This window comes from Diabrotica undecimpunctata, chromosome 4 (genome assembly GCF_040954645.1).
Source record: "Diabrotica undecimpunctata isolate CICGRU chromosome 4, icDiaUnde3, whole genome shotgun sequence".
NCBI lineage: Eukaryota > Metazoa > Arthropoda > Insecta > Coleoptera > Chrysomelidae > Diabrotica > Diabrotica undecimpunctata.
The window spans coordinates 9,866,463-9,893,033 of NC_092806.1; the positions used below are offsets into that span (position 1 = coordinate 9,866,463).

Sequence of the window (26,571 nt, forward strand, 5' to 3'; positions counted from 1 at the left end):
CCCATGTTGTGCCGCACAGCTTTTGGATTTAAGTTTTTCCGCTGTTTTTGACAGATTTTCCTTGAAAGATAGGGTTCTGTCAAGAATCACCCCAAGGTACTTTGGTATTTTATTGTAGACGAGTGTGGTGTTTTTGAATTGGATGTTGAGTGTTCTTTATGCAAGCTTGTTATTTAGGTGGAAACTGGTAATCTCTGTTTTGGTAGCGTTTAGTTGGAGCCTCCATTTACGGAAATACTTTCCCACTGTGTGTAAGTCCGCCGTGAGGGTTTCTTCTGTTTCTTCAAATGACTTACACCTTGTTGCAAGGACCCAGTCATCGGTGTAACCAAACTTCATTGATCTGGTTTCTGGTATATCAGCGATGTACAGGCTAAAGAGAAGAGGAGCAGGACAGATCCCTGAGGCAGTCCATTCTTCAGTTTTCTTGGGGTACTGATGTCGGTTTCCATGACTACTTGAATCGTTGGGTCAGCTAGCATGCTACTGATTATTCGAGCAGTGGATTTACAAGAGATTGTACAGAGGTGCTTGTATATCATGCCGTCTCTCCAGACTATATTGTAGGCTGCTGTTAGGTCTATGAATGCGGCTGCAGTTTTAAGTTTTCTCTGGAATCCTGCCTCAATAAATGTGGTAAGTGAAAGAAGCTGATTTGCGCAGCTTCTTTTCGGTCGAAAACCTGCCTGATCAACCGGTATTGATTCAAGTAGCTTTGGACTAATTCTGTTGTAGATAAGTCGTTCTAGTAGCTTGAACGTCGCCGACACAAGGGCTATTGGTCTGTAGTTTTTAGGGTTGTTATCATTTGGTTTTAATATGGCAATGACCTTCGAGCGTTTGAGTTCCTGTGGTATGGTACCGGTCTTCATAATGTATGTGAAAATGTGAGCCATCCATTCTCTCGCATATTTGCCTCTATTAATTAAGAATTCGGGATGAATATTGTCAAAACCTGGGGCTTTACCTGGCTTTACATCCTTGAGAGCTATAGTGACTTTTTCGCAAGTGAGAGGGCGGGAGTACTCGGTTTCTGTAAATTGGAATTTTAAAGTTTTGAGCTCTCGTTTTACCCTGATTGTGTGTGGCTCGTCTTTCGGGGTCCTAGATGTTGATACCAGATGTTAGGCAATAGTGTTTGGGTTAATTGTTGTTTTGTTCCTTGCTATGGGAGTTCTGCTTCCTAATTTTCTTAGTAGTGTCCATGTTTACCTATTTGGTGTTTGAAAATTAAGACATTCTACAGTTTCCGTCCATTTTTGTTGTCTCGCTGCATCTAGGCTATGGAGCAGTTCATCGGCTAATTCTTGATCGCCGCTTTCAAGGAAATTTTGGTACACTTTCGCTGTTATGGAACCAACCAAATATGTATTCTTTTTGAATTTATAAAAAATAAATGTAACAAAGATTGAGATCCATTCAGTCAAATTATCTGAACCAGCAGTAGAAATTAGCTCATTTTTCAAAAGATCTTATAAACAAATTAAATTTCGCAAAAACTATTCAACCGATCTGGCCCATCTTTTGCACACAATTCAAACATGTTAAGACCCCCCAAGTTCCGTATATTTAAACAAATTTTGATAAATAGTAAAAAAGTTATTAACAATATTCAAAAACAGCGATTTTTTTTGTTTATTTTGCAATAACTTTTTTGGTGATTAACCAACTTTAATTTAGTATATCTCATTTTGTGTATTTTTTTTGTCTGAAGTTGTCTGTTGACTTCAAAATGATGAATTGAACGTTTTGATTGTTTATTAAAAAATAGTTCCACTAAAAAATTGCTGAATCCCTAGATGAGAGTCTTTTTGTAGTATCTCATACTACACATTTCAACTGTCAAATACTTATGTCGAGAAAAAAACTAACTATACAAATCGATGATGCAGCTCTATTGCCAAACTACAAAATATAAAGCCCAAAAGATGGTTTACTATAGAAAATCGATTTGCAGCATACAACGGGAAGAAAATAATCAATTTTTATGCCGTGACTGTAAAAATAATGAGTAAGCGTTAATAATAATTTAACATAAAAATTAAAATGTTTTTTTAATAATCAAAAACTATTTATATTTTATTTTTTTATTGCATAACTTAGCAAACAATCATCTTGAAGGAAAGGTTAAAGAAATACCAGTAACAGCATCGCTAAGACCATACATTTCGTTCGATGATTACTTTGTATAGTCGGTTCACAATTTGTCGATAGCTCACTGCAAGTTTAACCCTAATTAGAAAACTGAAATACAGAGAGGATAGGTAATACGATATAATAGTAAAAACGTATTTTTTCTAGTCGCATAACTTTTCATTTGTGTCCAAATGAGTTCAATTGGATTTATTTCGCAGTGGTAGGGTGGAAGTCTAAGGACTGTGATGTTTCGCCTTTCCGCCATTTTGTCAACTACGTATTTCTTGAACTTAGATTTGTGTTGCCGGGCAATTTTTAAAAGTTCTGCTTTCACCATTCCATCTTCGTAAGGCAGGTACTTATTCCGCAGCCAGTCAAGAATATCCTGTTTCTTCCACGCAGTCGTTGGAAGTCTTTCTACGAGTCGTGAATGATAAGGTGCATTATCTAATACTATAATTGAATTTGGTGGTATGTGTTCAATCATCTGCTCAAAATACTCTTCGAAAACATCAGCTGTCATCTCCTCGTGATAGCCTTTTGTGCTTTTGGACTGAAATTCCAACAAACCATGCTTAACAAATCTTTTTTCACTGCCAATGTGAGAAATTATTAATCTACTGCCTTTACCAGAAGGTGGGGTGATACCAGTACACCAACCTTCCATAAAGGCTTGCCTGGAGCTTAATATATTTTTATCTCACAAATTTTTTTTTTTAGTATGACCTGAGTTTACCCACGTTTCATCCTAGTAGAAGATTGGCCTTCCGTCAGCCCGGAATTTTCGTATGGATCTTAGATAATTTCTTCTCTAACATATTATCTTCTCCCGGTCAATCAAAAGTGATTTTCGGTCTGATTTCTCCCACCGGAAATTTAATTCTTTTAAAACTTGCCACAATTTAGTTCGTCCGATATGAGGCAAATCCGGGTCGTCTCTAACTTCTTGTAAAATTTTGTTTAGGTTTGGTATTTCTTTTTTGAAAAAAAATCCATGAATTTTCCTTCGAATACCATTTTTGGCAAATTCATCAATTTCAATAGGCTTTTTCCCTCTCTTTAAGTATTCGTTTGTGTTTGGATTACCTATACCGTGTTTTTTTCTTTCTGATAGGAACCTATATATATATATATATATATATATATATATATATATATATATATATATATATATAGTTGACTCTCCTACGCCAGTCATGTTGGCACAACTTTCGACTATGTTGCGAACAGTGTTTGTGGGATTCTGAGAAACCAGAGCATCGTGAACATTCAGGACAATAGTCTTCTCTCTTGGTGAATAGACAGACTTACTGACTGTACGCAACAGTACCGGTGTAAAACTTGATGATGTCGATGATGAAGCCATCACAAACGATCCAACAAAACGAGCACGAGCGAAAGGTACGTATATGTTCGTAGGTATATGGAATAAAAAATCACTCACGCGCTGCACATAATTCTCAAAAGAAATATTCGAGACGCTAATTACTGCCGTAGACGCGGAAACACCGACGAGCCGTAAATTACATGCGATCAAAAACGTACTAAACAAAAAAATTGTTTTCTTTCGTAATAACTTCGCCCTTTCAAGTTAAGTTTCGAATATAAACTGAACAGACGAGGCACGTGGCCAAAGCCGCCATCCTAATTATCTTGCAAAGAATAGTACCTTCGGATATGAATTCCAGGTTTTCTAGTAAAGTGATTAAAAGCGAAGATTAGTATTGAAATATCCAAAGAGATAAGGTATTCTTATTTACAAAATTGTTAATGGTTAAATTCTTATTTTTATTAGTATAATATAATAACCAACATTAGCCGTGAAAGTTTTAATTGTTTTTTTGCTAAATATATTAGTATTAAAATATTATTAATATTATATATAACAGTATTAAAATATTATATTATTATTTAATGAATAAACACCTTAGGAACGCCTATGATTTACGACCGTTTTATGAGTTTGAGGCACATTTCGTGCTCTCAACAATTTGTGAACGGAGAATAGTAAATGCGTAATTTTATTGGTTGTTTATTAAGAAACTTGGTACTCAGCACCTTTTTATAATGAGTGTGTTCTTTACCAAAAATTATTATGACATTAATTTTCTGCGTTGTTTTTGATGTTCGATTTCTGATGTTCTGATGTTCGAGGCTGAATGAAGCACACTAAATTCACATTGACCACTCTCATTTTGAGACCTACATTAATTTTATACGGCTCACCTGTGTTACTATAAAGTTTCTCCAAAACATAATTTGAATGAATGAATAAAAGAATATTCAAATATTGTTCTCCAACTGGATAAACAAATAAAAAAAGTCCGCCTACTTAAACTTGACCGCAAATTGGGACCGAAGACCTGAAAGTATGTAAAATGCAACTAAAAATGTTTTTATTAACTTAGCTTTTTTAAAAAGTTATATTGAGACTACATTTTTGAGAAAAAGCAATTTAATTTTTTTGATGTGTGGGGGTTGTTAGTATAAGCTTTAATTCATGTGGGGTCGCCACTCTTGTCCTCGTCGGCCATCTTGGGAAAAGTGAGCAAAGAGTTTTCGCTCTGTATTTCGTAATTAGCAACCCTACAGAAATTTTTATGTAAAATTATGAAAATTAAATTTTCTACTACAACTTTATTTCTATTACTTTTTATCGTAAAATTTAAAATAAAAAAGTTATAAACAAAAATAACTAAAAATTTTTGAACAAATTTTTTCTTGTCATTTTACAATAAAATGGCATGAAAGCAATATTATAGGTTTTTCAAAGAGTAATTTTCACTACAAATGTGTTTAAATTCATATTGTTATTACTCATATAATTGTTGAGTAACTGTAGCTCCTTCAATGTGGATTGGTGGGTGAGACTTTGTTCACTTCTGGACATGGTCTCTCCCAGTTTTCGCCACTCTTCACGGTTCTGTGAGTCTTGTTGCCATTTCTTGGATATTCGTTTAATGTCGTCCATAAAGCGTGTTGGTGGTCGTCCTTTTCTGCGTTTGTCTTCTCTTCGGCGCCAGTCAATTAGTTTTCTGGTCCATCTTGAGTCTTTTAGTCTCGCTATGTAACCTGCCCAATTCCATTTCAACTTTGCTATACGTTCGACGACATCAATGATACCTGTTCTTTTTCTTAGGTCTTGGTTCCTTATTTTGTCTTTTTTTGTCACGCCGAGAATCGATATTTCCATGCGCCTTTGTGCCACTCGCATTTTTAGTGCTGTTGTTTTTATGAGAATGAGAGTTTCTGCTCCGTGTGTCATAATAGGAAGAACGCATTGGTCACATGTCAGATGTCTCTTAGTGAACCATACGCCGCCCAAGCAAGTGTTATTTGTCGTTGGAATTCACAAGTCTGATTATCCTTGCTTATTCTGATTTTATGACCTAGATATATGTACTTTTCTGTCAATTCTACCACTTGATTTTGGATGGTTAGGTGTTCGCTTACTCACAGAACGTGAACTTACAGAAATTGTCAAGAAGCGTAAAACGTCTTATCTTGGACACATATTTAGACACGACAGGTATAACTTCCTTCAACTTATTATAGAAGGGAAAATAGAAGGCAGACGCGGCCCGGGTAGACGACAAATGACCTGGCTGCGCAACATCAAAGATTGGACAGGATTAGACTTTCAAAGTTTAATAAGGAAAGCCCAAAATAGGGAAGTCTTTGCAGAGGTCATCCCCAACCTTCGCTAAGAAGACGGCACCTAAAGAAGAAGAAGAAGGTGTTCGCTGGGAACCAGATTTGTCATAAATTTGGTCTTACTAATGTTCATTTTTAGACCTATTGTTGAAGATACGTTTTCTAATTCTTGTAGCATTTGTTGTGCTTGACGCAGATCTTCAGTAATAGTACTATATCGTCGGCAAAATGGAGATGATTGATTATTTCCCCGTCTATTTTTATTCCTCTATTTCCCACTTTGTCCATGCTCGTTTCTGCCTTTGGATCCCAATTTACCTAGTGCTGTTTCCTGTTTAGCCTGCTTTAGACCGATCTTTGCGTTAAAGTCGCCGCATATAATCGTGTAGTGTGTTGGTGTTTCTTTCAGTTCCGTTGAGATATCATCGTAGAATTCTTCAATCTGCTCATCCGGATGGTCCGTTGTTGGAGCATATACTTGAATAATCTTTATTTTATACCTTCGGTTTAGCTTTACGATTAAATACTCTACTCTTGTGGATATGCTTCTTGTAATTACTATGTTATCTGCAAGAAACCGACTCCCCCGATTGATTCGGTTTCACTACCTATACTGTAAAATATATGCCCTGATTTTAGTGTTGTCAGGTTTTCTCCATTTCGCCTTACTTCACTGACTCCAATGATATCCCATTTTACTTTTGACATCTCGATTTCTATTTCGGTGACACTTTTTCTTCACATAATAAAGTTCTGGCATTGTACAGATGGCAGGTACAGATAAAGAGTGTTAAAGGTTTTTTCGTTTTTCGCGTCGTCAGTTTACCTCCCCCCCAGGAATTCTTGGGAGAGACTGATAAATCAGTGTGAGACTTTTGATTTCTCGCTATAGTCACCTAGGGTACATGCGTTTTTGTTTTAAAATCTGATATTTTGTTGGGAAGTATTTGCATTGGTGAGTTTTTAATTCAGCCGCTCAGACAGACGCTTCTAGATTTGTGATCTTATACTATCCCTAAAATCAGGGGTCATCTTCGCCGTACCGAAAATATTCTTCGACGCATTGGATGCCGTTCTGGACTTCATCCGTGACCCTGGACAAGGGACCCTTAACGGGTCAAGAAGCTCCTGGAATCTGTGGGTGTATCGGTGGGTGAGACTTATTTAATAGTGCACTAGCAATACGGTAGAAATCAGTTAGCTTTTTTGCATGTGAAGTGTTTATAGGATTGGCAAAGAATTTAAAGCTAGTGCGTAAATGGCCATTTCTTCTGGCCTTTATAACCCATCGATTTTTCGTAATAATTCGTGAATTATAAGCATCTTCAGTAGAAAGTTGCTTTTGTCCACGTGGATTTTATATTCGATGCCTAGTCATTGTAAAAATGGTATACAATCTCGATATCCTCTGTCTACCAGGACTATGTTTCCATTTTTGAAGAGACATTGACGCATTGATAATCGACGCGGTTCAACCCGGAAGACTGTTTTTGTATGAATAGTATTAATCTTGTAATTAGTAATAGTATTAAATCTTTTAATAGTATATATATATATATATATATATATATATATATATATATATATATATATGTTCGGATAAGTTTCCGCGGTCAGATAAATGAAAATTACTGAGTTCTCGGGAAGAACCTCGTTGAGAATTTAAAACTCGACGTTTCGGCACCCATTTTGGAGCCATTATCAAGAGTGATACGGTTCGGTTCGAGTTCGGGGTCTCAATCTGCCTACTGCCCTCACTCGAGACGTACCAGTATCTAGATCTAGACGTGTTCTATATTACAAGAACTGTCTCTCGGCACTGAGGTCTCAAGCTGCCTACTCCTCAGTGTCGAGTGACCCCCGAACTCGAACCGAACCGTATCACTCTTGATAATGGCTCCAAAATGGGTGCCGAAACGTCGAGTTTTAAATTCTCAACGCGGTTCTTCCCGAGAACTCAGTAATTTTCAAATACATATATATATATATATATATATATATATATATATATATATATATATATATATATATATATATATATATATATATATATAAAGTATTAGTTTCGGAGAATCTTTTCAATTTAGAGTTTGCAGTGAAGTGTTTGCGATTGAAATCCTATTCTCAGTGCCAATAGAGTTCAAATCTATTCAGACGTCTACACAGTATAATAACCTCGACAAAAAACAAATAAGCGGCGAGTCATCGATAGAAAAAAGAACCAATTTTTTGCGATAACCACTCTGCTATCGTCAAACATCTACGCCGATCATTTGTAGATAAATATTCGAGAGAAAATAACACGAAGTAAAAGTATTCCGATGAGAAGTAGGCCATCTTGCCTTTTTGAGTACGCTGCCACTAATGAATTAAGCGTTTTCTAAAGTTTTCTTTAAACATACAGACGTACTTATACCATTTTGGGGCGTTGATGACACTCGGATGAAATAAAGTGTAACAACGTTGTGTTCCTACTGCAGGTTTTCTAACGCATGCCCAAGTTTACCTAAGATATCGAATGATTTCCTTATGTACCGGTATTTATCGAAAAAGGATGTGCATCTCTTCGGCAACAGCACCTATGATGAATATCAATTATTATCGTTGAGACTATGCAGTGTAGCGTGGTCGAACATTATTTTTAGTATAGGAATGTAATTGGTTGTGAACACGAATTCACCAATGTGGAGTAATTAGTGAACCGATAAAAATGCGTCAATAGTTTCGGCAATATTACTTGTAATTGTTCCATATATTCCATATTGCTCACTGTCATATCGAGTGGGTATAGAAATTCAAGTCAGTTTGTTTTGTCTTGTATCTTCTTCTTCTTCTTTTGGATGGGTCTTTGCCTGTCTGGCTAAGTCCTTCTATTCAGATCTCTCTTGGACCCTTCTCCTCCATTGTCTTATATTTATGGTTTTCAGGTCGTCTTCCACGTCATCTAACCATCTCGTCCTGGGTGTTCCTTTTTTCCGCCTTCCTACTGGATTCCACTGCAACATCTTCTTTGTCGTTTTCGTTTCTTCTTGTCGAATATGTCCCAGCCATGATAGTCTTTGACTTTTCACAAATCTTACAATATCATATCCTTCATTCAGTTCAATAACCTCGTCGTTTCTCCTCATTCTCCATGTGTCGTCTTCCTCTTGCACCGGGCCATATAGTTTTGTCAGAACCTTTCTGTCGAATGTCCTGAGTTGTGCTTCTTCTTTTTTCGCCATTAGCCAGGAATCACAACCATAGGTTACTACGAGTCTAATCAAAGCTCTGTAGATAGTCATTCTGGTTCTTTTATGTAATAATTTTTATGTAATAATCAATCTTTCATTAGTATAGTATGTACAATTTCCACTGGAAATACGTGCATTCATTTCGCTACTTACGGAATTCTTCTGATTGATTTCTGTGCCCAGATTATGTAAAGGCATCCACACGTTCAATAGTATGGTTGTCTATCGCTATATTATTTTCATTCTCAGGTGTTCTTTTGATGGTCATGTACTTAGTTTTTGTTTCGTTTATTTTAAGCCCTCTTTTTTGTTCTTCAGGATCAATTTCCTTGAACGTTTCCATTAGTCGTGTCTTGTTTCTACTAATAATGGTGATATCGTCTGCATATACAGTAATTTGTACTGTTTTGGTGTTTCTATGGCCGGTTACATTGGTTTTTCTGATGACTGCTTCAAGAACTAGGTTGAACAGCATGGTTGAAAGTGCGTCTCCCTCTCTCACTCCCATGTTGATGTCAAACAGAGGAGACAGTTCTCCATCTACTCTAACTGCAGATTTTAAATACTGCAACGCCATTTTTATAAGGGTGATATAGTTTTTTCTTATACCTAGAATTTGGAGGTCTTCCAGCATTTTATCTCTTTTCACACTATCAAAAGCTTGTTTAAGGTCTATATACATATTATATAGTTCTATGTCGTATTCATAGGCTTTCTCTTGTATTGTTCTAATTATGCCAATTATATTTTCGGAGTATTCTGATAATATAGTGTAGATAATGCCAGAAAGGATTTTGTATACCTACTACATTTAGCAATGTAACTGGTCTGTAATTCTGGCATTCCCTCTTATCTCCTTTTTTATATATTGACTGTATCAGACACAACTGCTCATTTCTCCGGACATACCAACTCATTTCTTCTTGGTCCATACCAACTTTATCAGGTAATGGATTCTTCCCCAGAATTTGGGTCCTCCATATTTCCACAATTCTGCCGAAACTCTCTCTTTTCGTTATAAATTTCTCTGGTATTTCTTGTGTTTCTTTGAAGTTGGTTAAGCCTATCTTGCCTTTTTTCCTCTACTGCAGATCTGCATTCATCGCCATACTATTCCGCATTTCTTTGTCTCGTATGCACTTATTTATTCTGCAAGGGTTAAGGCTAGTTTTGTTGATGCAGGAATTGGTTCTCTCATATTGGTCGTCTGTTCCGTAATTAATCAGCTAACTTTATTCAAGAGAAATTCGAAATCAGTTCGAAACATTCTATGCTTTATTTCACGCTAACGGAACGTTTGGCTTATGCAAATCAGTGTTGCCAAAACTCTCAAGCACGTGTTGCTACTACCTTGCCGATATGAGTCATTCAGCTCTGTGTAGATGTAGTTAACTTAATTTCCTAATTCAACAGGTCATATAGATCATGCTGTGAATTAATCTATTCGAAGAAAAATTCATTAATTTTATTTACAAAAAAGATTCCTACTTTGGATAAATTTTTAGTAGACATCAATAAAGACGAATCTTTGCCAAACATTAAAAGAAATAAATTTTGGAGAACTTTACGTGAATTAGGATTCGTTTATGAGAATAACAATAGAAAATCTATAAAAGGAGTCAATATTTAAGGGAAATTCGAAAATTAGAAGACACAATTACTTTTTAATTAAGTTGAAACATGAAAAATGAAGGGTGTTTTGTAAAAAAAAATTTGGCAAGATAAACTGGTTACAAATGCTCGTCTCAGGCATTTACGGGCTTAAAATTTCCAAATGGTAAAGGTCGTCGTTTAATTATCGCTCATATTGGAGGGGATAAAGGATTTGTTAATTGAGGCTTGCTAGAGTTTATTTCAAATTCTACGAACGACTACAATGAAAAAGGAGGGTTTTTGAATGTCTGTCTCACATTTTTCTTTTAGTTTTATCGCGATCTGTATTTTTTGTCTCTTTCTCAACTGCTACATCATATATTAATTTCATGTTAGATATCTTTCTAGCGTTTGGTTTTTACTGTGACATATAAAGTATTTCTTGCTCTATTGTGTATGTTTTTGTATGTGCGTCTTTAAATCTTCTAATATTTTTAACAACTGTGTTAAGGCCGGTTTTGACGCTACATCTTATTGTACGTTTTGTTGGATAGGACAAATCCTATACATTAAAACGTGGCATGTAAACAGCAAAACGTACATCTTGTCGAATCGAAATAAAATCAAAGGTCAGATCGCAGAAATGATGGGAGAAGGATAGTTTTGCGAGAACTGACAGGATAAAACGTTACGTGTTCAGACAAGTGGTCCGATATTGACTCAGTTGAGGTCTAGCTCCACTGCAGTTCGCTTCATTTTTCCCAAAAAAGCCTAATAATGTCAGATTTGCGGCAATGCATCCACGATTTTCTCGGGGAATTGATTGAATTGTATATAAGTTTTTAAGTAGTTCTGTTTTAAAACCAGGTTTAAATAAACCAGGTAGATTGCATTACAGGTTTCAGGAATTATTTGGCTTAACGCTAGTTTGGATACTATGGTTGTGAACTCCAAGTCCTTGAGGCTGCGTCCTGTTGCAAGATATCTGAGAGTTGCTGTGTGTCTTTCATGGGGTGTAATGGGTTTTATCATGCTGGTGTCTTGTTTCAATATGTATGATGTTACCAAATACAGCAATTGACAATAGGTTGAGGTGTCCAAATAATCGCGCCAGTCATCTGGTTCGCCTCTCAGTTCTTTTAGTAACGAGACGTGGGAATACTGGCTTATTTTTAGAAGCCCACTCTCCTTATCATCTTACTCACTGTATACACTGGACAAAACGTACATTTTGTCGTACGTTTTATATGACCCACAAAACGTACAAGAAAATGTAGCGTGAAATCCGGCCTTTAGACTTATTTTCGATGAACATGTCTAGCTAGTTGTTTGTGCACTCCTCAGTCTAACTGTGAAAAGGTAATTTTTTATGTCACAGAATTGAAAACTATTTTAAATAATTAATAAATATTGCCAACTATTAAACGTGGGAGCTAAATACCGATTAACACACTTTTGTGCAATGCTTCATTAATCATTTTTCATTCACAAGCGACTGTGGTAGTATCGTAACGAAAAAAGTAAACAAAAGAGACATTCATCTTTATTTGACATGGTCGAACGTTTTTTAATACGTAACGATGTGAAATATAACACATTTGATGCCGAGAACCGTTAAGATTAAGTATTATTGGATATATATACAACGTAAAATAGTTTAGATGATACAAAGTCATAGATCTTGTCTTGAAGATTTATAAAATGACAATTTTAATTAAATGACTCATCTTAATTTGTCAAAAGCTGTATTTGTATAAATCAAGATTCAATAAAATACACAATTTCACTTTTTGTAATTAAATCAGTAATTTTAAGGATGGGTATCTAGAAATTATTGCGAATTATTTCTTCTTCTTTGTCAACCATTTTCCATCCACTCCTGAATGTAGGTCTCTCCCAATTGCTTCCATCTTTCTCTATCTTGCGCCAATCTAATCCACTGTTTGCCTGCCACTGTTCTTATGTCATCTACCCATCTTTTTTGAGGTCTTCCCGTGCTCCTTGTTGTCGTCCTTGGTCTCCATTCTAGAATTCTCCGTGTCCACCTGTTGTCATTATATCGGGCTACGTGACCTGCCCAGCGACATTTCATTTTTGCAATTTCTTCCACAATATCTCTAATCTTCGTTCTAGGTCTTATCTCGGTGTTTCTAATCTTGTCTCTTAGTGATATTCCAAGCATGATTCGTTCCATTGCTCTTTGCGTTGTTTCTAATTTTTTAGCAGATTTTTTGGTAAGGGCTACTGTCTCCAAGCCGTAAGTACAAACTGGTAGTATGCATGTGTTATACACCTTTTTCTTTAAGTTTACAGGAATGGAGGTGTTTTTCAAGATATATGCTAATTTGCCGAAAGCGCCCCATGCCAGTTGTGTTCTTCTTTTAATTTCAGCATCTTGATTTGGTTTTCCTAGTTTGATAACATGACCTAGATATACATAATGTTCAACATTTTCTATGGTATGATTTTGTATTGTTATATTTGTCTGGTCTCGGCTCAGTATTTTTGTTTTGCTGTAGTTCATTTTTAAGCCTACCGCTCCTGAAACTGCATTTAATTGTTTTAACATATCATTTAGTTCTTGGATATTATCGGCTATTAAAACTATGTCATCTGCGAATCGCAAGTGGTTTAAGTATGATCCGTCGACGTTGATACCCTTATTGTTCCATTCTAGTTTCTTAAAAATGTCTTCTAGAGCAAGGGTAAATAGTTTGGGAGAGATTGTGTCTCCTTGTCTTACTCCCCGTTGTAGTCTTATGGGATTAGTTTTTGTGCTTTCGTCCAGCTTTATCTGCATGGTGGCATTTTCATATATGTTTTTAATTATGTTAGTGTATCTTGAATCTATACGTGCATTTTCTAGAGATTCAAGCACTGCCCATAATTCGATGGAATCGAATGCTTTATGGAAATCGACGAACGCCATATGAATTGGAACATTATACTCGGTGCATTTTTCTATCAGTGTTCTTACGGTGTGCAAGTGGTCTATGGTACTAAAATGTTTTCTGAATCCAGCCTGCTCGATAGGTTGATAGAAATCGAGCTTATGTGTTAGGCGGTTGGTTATGATTTTAGTTAGTAATTTATTAACCATGTCGGGATAGTATTATGAGGTTTTTTTCCTGGTTTTTCCCTCATAATTTACTATGGAATCACTAACAGGAGAATTTTACTGTCATCATGGCATGTATTTGTCTTTTTAAAGACGAATTACATGTTATGATCTTTTCTGACGGATATTCTCAAGTTAAAGTTGATTTCATGTAATCGAATGAACTATCTTATAAGTAAAGTCGTCCCAGGAACGCAACTCAACAATATTGGCAATATCATTTTAAAGTCGTCTACTTTAAAATGTATAATGTATGTCTGAATTGTCAATATAGATGAGTCAGATAAAATTAAATTATTAGAAGAATTTTTCAAGAAGAAGTGGAAATTGAAACGTCAATAAACGTATTTTAACCTTTAATTGTGGCTTATTCCCAGTTAAATAGTAATTAATTTATACAGATGTGAGAGCAAGGATATTGGTCGGTAATTCTCGATGTTTGCTTGGTCTCCTTTCTTGAATAGTAAAATGACTTCGGAGTTGTACCATTCTTGAGGAATCTTTCCTCCATCAATTACTTTATTAAATAAAATATTTAATACCTGTTCTATTTTTCTTCCACCGATTTTCAACATTTCGACTGTAATTAAAATTTTATCCTCTCCCGGACATTTATTCGTTTTTAGTTGATTTAGGGCCATTCTTATTTCATAGTCGGTTATGTCCGGTATTTCTTCTGAGCCGGTGTTAATTATTGTTAGTTCAGTACGTCGTTGTTGTGGTTGTGTATTTGCCGAGTAAAATTTAATGTAGAATTTTTCAATGGCCTCGCTTATTTCCTTTCTGTCTCGGACGGTGACGTTTTTCTCATTTTTTATTTCTATGATTTTTCTTGTGCCGTTTGAGTTTTTTGCTTTGAGTACTTTCATATTGCAGTTATCTTGTATTATATTATTTCAGCAGCGGCTAATTTTATAATTGCATCGCTTATTTTGTTGAAATAATTTTTTCCAAACTCAACACAAATAAAATGAAAGAATATAACTCAATTATGTTTATATTTAAGTTGGCTGGTTAACAATCTCAATATAAAATTTTTTATGGTGTTCCGGAATATATATTAACAATAGTTTAATACTTCATGACAAAGTCGTAATGAAATAAAATAGTAGATAATAATTAAATTCTCTATAAAATACTTACTCTATAAGATTCTTGGCGCAAAAGAGCAATATTCAAAAAGGGGAGAAACAAGTCTTTACTTATTCAATGTTTTTCAACCACTTATAGATTGTAGGTAGGACCTTAAGATATATTCTATTATCCTCAGGCACATTTGGGGCCTCATCCTCATCCGACGATGGCCCCTGTGACTGAGGACACCGTCGGGCAGATGTGTAATATTGGAAAAAACACAGCTCCTGGCCCTGATGGCATCCACACAAGATGCTTTAAAAATTTTCCAGAGAATATTATCCCGTTGCTCACCAACATAATCAATGCATCTCTTACGCTGAGCTATTTTCCAATTCCAGGAAAGTGGCCAGCACAGTCGTGATTTCCAAACAAGGGAAAACCCTTACCAACCCTGAATCGTATAGACCTATTTCTCTATTGAGCATCCTAGGTAAAGTCTACGAGAGGATCCTTAAAGAAAGACTCGTAGAATTCCTAGACGCTCACCTCGCCATTCCAGATTACAAATTCGGATTCAGGGCTGGACACTCCACGCAAAATACATTCAAGGAAACACGCCATAGGCTTATTCCTAGACGTCCAGAAGGCATTCGATCAGGTCTGGCATACAAACCGTGTTTAATGTAACCATATGACTTGGAACATTCGTTCAAACACAACTAATTTTTTTCTAATGACTGAAGCTAAGGTCTATAATTTGACAAACTCTTACTCACAAAACGAAATAAAAAGTGAACGTGAAGTAATATCGAAGAATTGAATTCGTCGTAACGATATGATTCTTTAAAAATCGTATTTTGCTCGTAAACTCAATCCTATACCTGTCCTGAAGTGAGTACCAATTTTATGTTCTTTTTGTAGATATAGGAACTCCTATGAATAAAGATGAGGTTGGACATTATATGCATACATACCACCAAGGACAACGCGTTATATAAATAGTCTGTATGGGCTCCTAAAAAGAAGTAGTTATATGTTTGTAGAATTCGCGAGAAGTGAGGAATGTTATGTTGTTTAAATTTTGAATGATATTAAAAAATTAACAGAATAATCATTCAAGCAAATAAAATTTTTTTTTGAAAATGATATAGCCTTTTTTAATATAAATACTTTGTAGCGACAAGCTAATTACGAATAATTCAAACTTCAAACTTTTATATTCAAAAATTAAATAACAAAAAATTTTGAAAAAGACAGTAAAGATTCCATTTCACGTACAAATCGTCTATGTATCTGTTTATACGTATTTCGCTTTAATAAAGCTCATCAGAACAGTTATTCATAGGCGTTCTCAACGTGAAAAATAGATCTTTTCTGTCTTTGGGAAGCAACGATAAAATGGCTTCGAAACGGACGCAATAGCGATATCTGATATTAAATCCGTAAAATAGTTTCGAAACACAATTCAGATTTCTGCTTTAATCTGAACCTTCTATAAATGCAAGGTATAACAGACGTTGATAAAGATGTTAATATATAATAAATAAATAAATATAATATATTTATTTCTTCTTTAACCTTGCGCTGCCTTTGCGTTGCCTTTTTCATGTATGGGAAACGAAATATTATATTGTAAGAATGACATCACAAGAGACCAGGCCGATAATATTTGAGTTTATCTTCTGACTTTGAAAAACAAAGAATGTGTAGTGTTTAGTAATCAATCAGTCACAATTTGCATCGGTCCGCGTTACATACAAAAATACCTTCCCTTCGAGAATTAATTACGTTTTAGTTTTTTTCTACGTTTTATTCGATTTTATAAGTATTTTTATTTTGTTTCCGTGGAAAATAAGTAAAAACATAAGTGGCTCAAAAAAATGTGATTTTACAAGACAATCTCATACGACGGCGATTTAAGTTTTAAAAGTATAATAATAGATTATTGAAAGAAAAATGTGCAGTGTATAAAATATGGAAAGAAGTAATAAAAAAATGGAGAAAAAACTCTGAAATAGAAAAAGAATTCAACAAGTTTTAGTGGTAGTGTTTTACTAACATAACTTCCGTTCTGGCATTATAAATGGCCGTTTTAGCATGCACGATTTGTACCGATAACGAACTTATCCATCACTAATAATTCTACACGTCAATGAATTCAAGTTTCAACTACCGCATATTTAATTTACCGCATTCTTCAATGCAACCGGTAAGACATAGAAAGGTTTCAACTTTCAATTATGTCTCTCCACTTTATTAACTCATAAATTTTACAAAAACAAATACGAGACATCTACTTCTCTGGTCGTATAATCAACTGCAAGGTAAATATACAATTAGGTACAATTATTTACATTTCGTGTTTAACTATAAAACAAAGTAATTACAGTTGAATCTATCGCTTTCTAAAAGGCTTATTATTCGTTACGATACCAAGTTCATTTTAGTTGATTCGATGAATGTTTGTGTGGGACTCGAAAGTATAATTCTATATTTTACTATATTTTTGTGTACTATCGGCGATGACATACGGATGTCAAATATGGATTATGACACAGATAAATTAAAAAATATTGGAAATTGTTATTTCAAACAAAATGCAAATTTTTCACCAAAAATGCAAAAGAAATTTTAGGATGATGAAACATGGCAGATACAAAATGAGTTTATATCTCAACGTAGCAGCCTATGCAGATATTAAGTTATTTGCAAAGATTGAAGAAGAGTCACGAAAAGAATCTCCAGACGACAGCACACAAGATACGACAACTGCGAGATCGGTGATCCAGCGAAGTGCGATGTGAAACATAATATTATATACATTAGCGGGACGGACGCCAACCGTCATATATTCATTTTATTGTGTTAATTCAAAACAGTCTTTTTTCACAGGGAGTTTTGACTATTTACCAGCAGCGGCACATTCGAAGTGCAAGTCAAGTTACAACTGAAGATAATGAAGAAAGTACCACCGAAAAAAGAGTTTAGAGTTTAAGAATATCATACAGGAAGCACTCCAGAAGCACTACAGAAATAGCACTACAAAAGAGGAAACTGAAATACATATGGCAAGGTTTAAGGACATAAACCAGGATATAAAGGATATGGTAATAGAAAAGAATAGACCCAAAAAGAGAGTTAGAAGGACAAGAAACCAGGTGGACAAAAACAGGGCAAATCGGCTAAACAGAGTAGTAAAAACGGTATTACAAGAACACCGTAGTCAAAACTAGGATAATCACAGTCAAGATATGGAGGAACAAGACCCAAATATATAAAAAAAATTTAAGCTGCAAAGAATACTAAGGATTGACAGACCACCCATCTCGCCAATTCCAGTCCCAAACACTTCATTTAAATATGTGTAGAAAATCTATAACGGAAAGATAAGTATCATAAAAGAAGCATATTCATCTTTACCACTAAAAGTTGAAGTACGATATTAAATAATTTCTTCAACCTACACGTAAAAAAGTAACAACCATAAAGAATTTTTAAGCTGAAATTCACAATTATACTCGTATACGCATCCTCGTATATGGGTTGCATCGAGGTTGCTTATAAAAGAAGTACTATCTTAAATGTCAAGAACAACGATAAAATGTAATCACTGTCTGAATTGAAAATTTTTGTTATTCAATTCAATTCAAATTATTCAAAGACGACAATTATTTGTAATTAGAATACACTGAAAAGTTTACGATTGTTGAAAAATGTTCAAAATCAATTATAACGAAAGAAAAAGCTGTTTGAGAGACTCGGAAATGGCCTAATATACAGTAGAGTTAAAATGTTGACATGGACACTTTTATAATGAGAATTGGGTGAACAATCCAACGCAGGATGATCAAAGGCGGAGAGAGAAGTGATAAAGGAAAAGTTTGAGAATAGGAGGTCAACATAAAGAGAGTAAGATGTTTTGAAAAAATTAGAAAATTGTCTTAATTGAGCATTACGGAAATGATAGGATATGTAATTAACATAGAAAATATTATTAGATTAGGATGTAAGACCAGTTGTCTGAAATGTGGGTTATGCAAATAGTTGACGAAGGGGAGTGAGAAAATCACGTTGGAACGAGACATGGCGATTAACGCACTTAAGGCTTCTTTGCTTTTCTTTGATTGTACCGGTTTCATATTTTGTACGTGGGTACTGTGCATGGACACTGAATTTTCTCTTGTATTTTTTTTAACAAAAGAAAGAGAAACGATAAACACTCAAAAAATGAAAAACACCTCCAATTAAAAGAGCAAATATATTTAAAAAATGGTTAAATAAATATCTGTAGATAAGTTAAATAACTGGCGTAACCCATTAAATGTTCAATCAATTCGTGAACAAACTGACTTACCTTTTGTTGAAATGTGTTACATGGCAGGTAGCGACGCGTGACTGCAGCATGCCGCATATAAGATCAGCGACGACGTCGCGATACAGAAGGACTCGATGGTACCACCGCTAAGAAATCCTCGTAAACTCGAAATTGTAGCTCGTGAATCATCTTGAATTGTGAATACTTATAAGCTACTGATTGATTCTGTGTGTGTAGGGACCAAACCCCCGTAGGTACATATGAGAGGGCCACTCGGCCGGTGCTCCCAATAGTTTCGAAGTAGTGTAGGGTACACCAGTAATAAATTAAAGCTGTTGTTTGGTAAGCTGTTTATTACTGTATTATAATATGATCTTGTTCAATGATATATTCAAACTACGTATTTACTTTAAAAGATTACAGTATATTATTTTTCTTCGATTCTGTAAATTTTCATTGTTAAACTGTCTAACACATGGTAATCTGTTTTAAAGTTCAAAGAAATTTACTTGTCTTTGTTATTCCTCGAAAACACAGAAAACACTACAAAACATCAAATTTCTGTGAACCATTTAGTTAAATTGTCGTCTTTCATAAGCGCATTACAATAGCGCTGATTTATGGGGGTGCACTTGCCCCACGAACCTACGGACCACCTAAGAAGGGTGGTGAGAGGGTTTCTGACTATTTTATACCAAAAAGACACTTTGAGACACTTGGATCTAGGGATCCCACCTTAAATTTTTACCTTTACCATGCGATCTGCGCGATGCTCCATTACGCATATTATAATTTTAAAATTTTGGCTTGTGATTTCAAGAAATAATAAATTGACAATTTATTTGAAAACTAGATTTAAGCTAGATATTTAATTAACCAATTATAATCTTTTATTTATGTAGTCTTATCGAAATTATGATTAAAATGATGACTAGCAAATCTCATAAATAAAAAACTTACAACTAATTCTTAATTTAAAAGAAAATTTTATCCTTCATATCATTCATAATATATTATCTTAATTTCCAAAATTCTTTCTTTCCTCTTTCAAAAAGCCTATTTCTTGTTTTATTTGACAAACATTGAGTACTTCTACTGGTTTTTTGTATGTTTCTTTACATTTTATTCCCACTACTAAATAGCAAAATCTTTTACAATGAAACTTTTTTAAACTTCTTTTTTAATTTAAATATTATGTTTATATGGGATTAAGCCACAATTTATTGGTTGTAATGAAAATCACATTTTTTAACTAACCAAAGTTTGACGTTTTGAAATCGTTCTCAAAATATTTATAGAAATTTTGAACAATCTAAGAAAACGGCCAAGGATGGACCAAGGTTATTTTTATTGGTTATAATTATGATGAGCATTGATCTCCTTTTTTAATCGGTAAAAGATACAGGTTAGGTTAGGAGAAACAAAAATGTCAAAGTCTTAAAATCATCTGCGCAATGGTGCATAGCGCATCTCGCACGGTAAAGGTGAAAATTTAAGGTGGGATCCCTAGATCCTTGTCTTTGAGACGAGACATCGTAATGTGAACATAGTGATCCTATAGTTTGACCAGGACGTATGCGTCCCTTGCGTCGCGACGAGCAGATGCTACTCTTCTACTACTTGTTACAATTAATACACCATATTTAAAATGTATCTTTGTACAGATAACAATAATGAGTTAACCCAGGTATTCTCGTGATACTTAAATTGATTGCTAATTTATTCACAATCAAAATATTGCATTTTTCTTCGTTATTATTCTAATCATTTAACCAGCGACCTCACTAAGTTTTACACAAAACAGCTATCATCCCTATTTTTGTGACATAATTACGAAAAGTATTCCCATTTAAAAAAATCCAATAATTTAGATAAGACCTCAAAAAGTTGGTCTTTTGAAAATGTTTTATTTCAAGTGTTGGGGATTAAATTGAATGGTTTCCCGAACACGTGTGGTGAATTAGACAAGTGGCGTGATCACGAGAAACAATATGGGTTAGCTAGTTCTACTGTCAAAATTTGAAGGAATTATTTAAATAAATAATGAAGTAATTAAAAGATACGTAAATAAATAAGGTAATATTAAGAATATTAAAAGCAAACTGGGTAAATAAATAAGTACTTTCCCAAACACTTAAGTTGCAATCTAAAGTGGAAACTTGAAATGCATTGAAATAATAAAAAGAAAACTGTGCTTCTAGATTGATTGTTATAACATCAACAATAACATAACATAACTAAGCAGAGAGAAGAACAAATCTTTATTTCTTAAAAGTTTCTTGTACACTAATTTTCGAACACAGTACAAAAACTTCGTTTATTGGCTTTGGCTCGTAAAAAAACAATTCCTCGTATTTAATTATATCGCTGTCAGTAAGAATTCTACGTGGTATTTCCTTGAGCAAAAAATCCAACATTCTGTATACTGAAACAATATAATAGCCGTTGAATGACTTGTTATAGACATAAGCAAATAACTCTTTATTATCCTTCAATCCACTTCCATGATCATGCATATATTTCAGTTTTTTCAACCTGATTCTTGACACCGGTTTACATACCAAGTACCGACCGGTAGATAGCATTACTGCCCGCATACTATTGTTGTTATGTCATGTAATGAGTGTTTGTACAATTTTATTCGTTCGGTTTTATTGCAAATGAAATCATATGTTCAATTTGATGTTGTAAGCATATTTCTGCGAATAGAGATTTATTTAATTTATTAGTTTTTGAAATGAAAATATAAGCGATAGCTTGACACTTATTTTATCCAACTAAAAAAATTCTCACCGTTAGTGGATGGTTGATCAATTCGTATTCCGATCGGTATAATTTTGTCCATTTCAATGACTCCTCCTTGTGCAATCGAGAAAAAGTAGTTTTAAATGTTTTAGATTATTTGTAATGTGAAGGTTTAAATTCAGCGATTTTTAGGCATATTTCAAATGTCTCATGTTTGCTGACAAAACTCAAAATCGACAATTCGTGCTATAGGTTATGAAGATTAGTAATAGCAATAACAGAAATTCCATAGTGACCAGTCAATGGAAGTAATAGATTTACTTCAACGACAGCATTATCTCACCTTTATTTCTTGTTTAAAACATTTTTTTTCTACGGTGCACATATTTTTTATAAATCTATGTTTTCTGCCCTGTCCCCCCTACAAGGGGGAGTTGTCACATAGTCACATTTAGGATAAATAAAAAAAAAACAAATCTGAATATCTACACGGTTAGGACATGAAAAAATAATTAAAGGTTGGTGTACCTGTATAAGTCTTACAAAACCGTGGCTATTACTTTTCAGAGGTATTTTTGTATCCTATCTAACATCAAGAAGATTCCTAAATTTGCCCTAAAATACAATAAACGAGTGATATATTTTGGATTGTTTTTTAACCAGGAGGAGTAATTCAAATTTACCGCGACTTTATGCTTGTTTGTAATTGGTCCAACCGCAGGCAAGTTTACTCCACTAAATTATGACTTTTGACACTGACATTTATGAAATTTTTAAAATTTATATCGACGATTTTTTGTATTTTCTGCGTTATTCCTTTAATTTTTAGATTTTTCGTTTGCATTTCTATAAAAAAACAGTTTTTTTCATAACTATTTAGCGACGTATTAGTGTTATTAAGATAACAATATGGATTCAATGCCAAGTACTAGTGGTAATTATTCTTCTCCACCTAAAAAACGCCGAGTAGATTTGGGTCATTTATCATCAAATGAAAAATAATGCATTATAAACATGTACAAACAAATAAAAATTGATAATCCTGTAATGAAAATAACAGCCATGGTAGCAAAAATAAAACAGGCAACAGGTTAGTTTTGCGGAATAGTTATTGTTAAAATCAAGACTTACTAAATAGTTCTTCTCTTCTTCTTCTTCTTCTTAGGCTTCTGTCGTCCATGTTTGGACATAGGCCTCTCCCAACTCCTTCCATCGGTCTCTATCCTGAGCAACATATTTCCAATTTGTTCCGGCTATTCTTTTAATATCATCAACCCATCTCATCTGTGGTCTTCCTCTTGGTCGTTGACTTTCGTAAGGTCTTCAATGTTGTATTGTAGTATTCCAACGTTGGTCTTTTTGTCTAGCAGTATTACACTAAATAGTTATATTCCTATAAAGTAGCATACAATATTATATTCCTTAAATTATTATATTCCTATAAATTGGTTATTTCTATAAAGGAGCATACAATATTTGTAGTTTAAGTTAATGCGCTGATGAAATATTGTAAAATTCCATTGGATTTTAGATATAATTTTATCACGAATATATCGCTTTCGAATACGTTCCGGACGATTTTCTTCTAAAATGTGATAAATAAACTCTAAAAATTCTTCAACTTCTTCATAACAATCCAACATTTTTTTATTGTAATTAGGAAAACAAAAAAATATATATTGGAAGTGAATTGGAAAAAATTATTATGCAAACATAAACAAAGTTACGTTAGAATCGACGTGTGAGGAATCAACCAAAAAAGAAGATGTATTTGGTGACTTTTCTAGTAACTTTCTTGGGTGTGAATCTGCCTTTTTAGTTTACTCCTCCTGGTTAAAAAACAAACCATAGCAATTCTTAAAACTAGAGCTTTACAGTAATCACTTTTATCTTCTTTTACAGATCACCTGATTTTGGAAACTGATCCTGAAAAAGGCAAAGGAGAATATGCGTTCGACAATCCGGGTTTTAAAGGTAAGACATCTAAAACGCTTTGTTTATTATGTTCACTACTAATAACCTTGAAAGGCAACAGTTAAAATATGTGGAATAGGACTTGCCTCACGTATTTGTGTTTACGTAATAAAAAACAAATGAATTATGTACTATTGATCTTGAAAATATTATTAACAAAAAGAATTAATTAAATGTGTAGCGAAAAACAGTAATGTAGTATTTATGTTTTATGGTTGTTGGGTATTACGATTTAATTTACTATTATAGTGGATTTATTCATTTATTTTGTATAAAATAAGAAATTATATTTGCAGAAGCATTAACTTGACAAGGTAATACATTTTCGTATACAATATCCTAACACGACAGTTAAATCACGAGACCGTCAATCGAATGATTTTGTTAAAATGTCATAAGCAATGTCAAAGGCAACAAATTTGAATAAAACCAGCAGAAAATTTTGCCGGTAAATAATTTTCTCTCGAATGATACTCGACAAGACTATTTCACAGAGACAATTAATGCACCATATCAATGAAACATAATTTTTATTTATTTGTTAACAATATTAAATGTACAATTATTATAAGCTATTATAGTAGTTTGCCCATTATTTTCTACCAAAGCATGATTTTGGGTATTATTGACCTGTAGCATTTGGGAACTCGAAGGTCCAGCTTCATTTGTTGAGATTTTCGATCAACTTCTGGTGGTGACTGGAATCTAGCTGCAGATATGGTTTTAGAGAGCTTGCATTTGAGTGACCCGTTAATTTAATTTACTCATGTTCAGAAACACCTTGCTTGAACAAACAGCTGAAGATCGAGGAGAATGAGATGAGAATTTGTTATTTTATATTTTTTTGTGTCTATTCCAATTTTTTCAGCTGACATTTTTGTCCACTTAAATACGGTGTTGATTCCAAGTGGACAGTTTTTGAACCAAGATCCATCCTTCCAGTTGGGGGTGAACGGTACGAAAGAGACTGTCTGATAAAATCTTTGGTCCTCTTTTTTCCATTACTTTTAAAAATAATCTAACGGGGCATAAATTTTCGTTTGATGAATTTCTTACCAGCCATTTGCTGCTTGCCAAACTTTTCAAACCGTCTTGATTTGTTTTGAAAAAAATTCTGTTGTATTCAATTCGTCGCGTAAATTCTCCCATAACATCAAATTTCTTCTGGAAAAAGTGGATCTTCCAGTTTACGACATTATTGTCTCTTCAAGCAAGTTTAAATGGGCAAAGGTGAAAAAACTTTTTTTGTGCTCCATCGTGGGTTTCCTCGTCGTAGCTAGGATGATTTTTAATAGTTCTTCGGTGGATAATGCTTTTTGAACTGAGTTTTCTTTTTTCTTGAACACTTTAAAGCTGCCTCCTCTTGGTATCTCTGGCCAATCTTGTACATTTGAAAGATATATCTGTGAAAGGGTCGATTTTTATGCCGTACTCCGTAAAATATTTTTCTTTTTCCCATTTTTGCTGTAGTATTCCACATTGACTTTACAGATGACTCTTTGTAGTCTTCACCCTTGGCTTTTTTTCATGTTAAAGGCATAATCCCCGAGAATTTTTGCTAGTTCTGTTATGGTAGTACATCTTTCAAGCGTAAAATTTCTCACCCGTAGGAACTTGGAAAATTGGGTCCAAATAGAGCTTCTGGACCTCTGCTTGTTTAATGGGACATTTTCCGAAACCATTTTTTTGATTTCTTCACCTGACTGGCATGCAAATCTTGATTTTTCGTCTGGATTCATTTTATAAAATTGATTACGAATCAATGTACGCCTTTTGTCAGTAGGAAACGTGGCGTTGCTATGACGTTTTATCAGTTAAAAATAGTCTAGTGAAATAGTCAGTTTTTTATTTTTTCCTGAATTGGATATCAGATTAATTTTAGCATATCATCAGTATGTTTGAAAAGATAACACGGGACATTAATAGCCCAGACTGTGGATGAAAAAGTACATTAAGTAGTGAATTTTTGTAACCTTCGATATGTTATCAAGGGCGATGTCAGTAAGACCTCACTAGTCCGTGCAACAGCAATATTTGGTTAGAATTTATTTGGGACTTTGCAGGGGTAAAATATACACTTTTTGATTCAGATTGTTGCAAAGCCTAAGTAACGTGTCTATAAAATCATAAAAGTACATTGGATAAGCTTTGATAAGTTTAATTTCAATAAATTGTTATTGCATAATTAGTGGTCAAAGTTAAAAATCAGTACTTAATGAAAATGACAATTGAAAATATTATTTTTTAAATGCTTGTACAATAATTTTTAATGTATAGACTGAAACCCTTTCTATGCTCAATAAAATGAACCTGACAGGTTCCGCCTAACTCTAGAGATTTTTTAGTTAAATTTTTATAATTACAGTTCAAAATCTTTGATTTACCACATGCTATCATATTTCAGATGCCACTTTTCTGCCAAATAACAAAACAGTGGAAACACCCCAAGAAAAGAACAAATCATCAAAATGGAACCAATGGTCTCCTCTCTCGGTGCTAAATGTAAAATCTGAAAAGACGGATAAGAAAAGAACTCTTGACGATTCAGCGTTGGGGGTAAGTACTATATTATTTATTATTTCCCATAATATAAAAATAATAATAAATATATACAGGGTTAATATTTTTTGACACAAATAGCTCTAACTTGAAGAATAAAAAAGTTAAGCGCAAGTTTATGCGACGTATCTGGCATCAAATTGTAATTCCTCTTACTTAAAAGCCAC

General features: G+C 34.0%; 1 protein-coding gene across 2 annotated transcripts in view; it reads left to right on the forward strand.

Moving 5' to 3' along the window:
• The window catches only part of LOC140439145 (uncharacterized), a 103,307-nt gene that overhangs the window by 55,835 nt on the left and 20,901 nt on the right, over positions 1–26,571 (forward strand). For both annotated transcript variants that reach the window (XM_072528863.1, XM_072528864.1), the window contains exons 3-4: positions 23,774–23,845; positions 26,250–26,401. In XM_072528863.1, the coding sequence (XP_072384964.1) occupies positions 23,774–23,845; positions 26,250–26,401 (224 nt within the window). The remainder of the gene's footprint in view (positions 1–23,773; positions 23,846–26,249; positions 26,402–26,571) is intronic.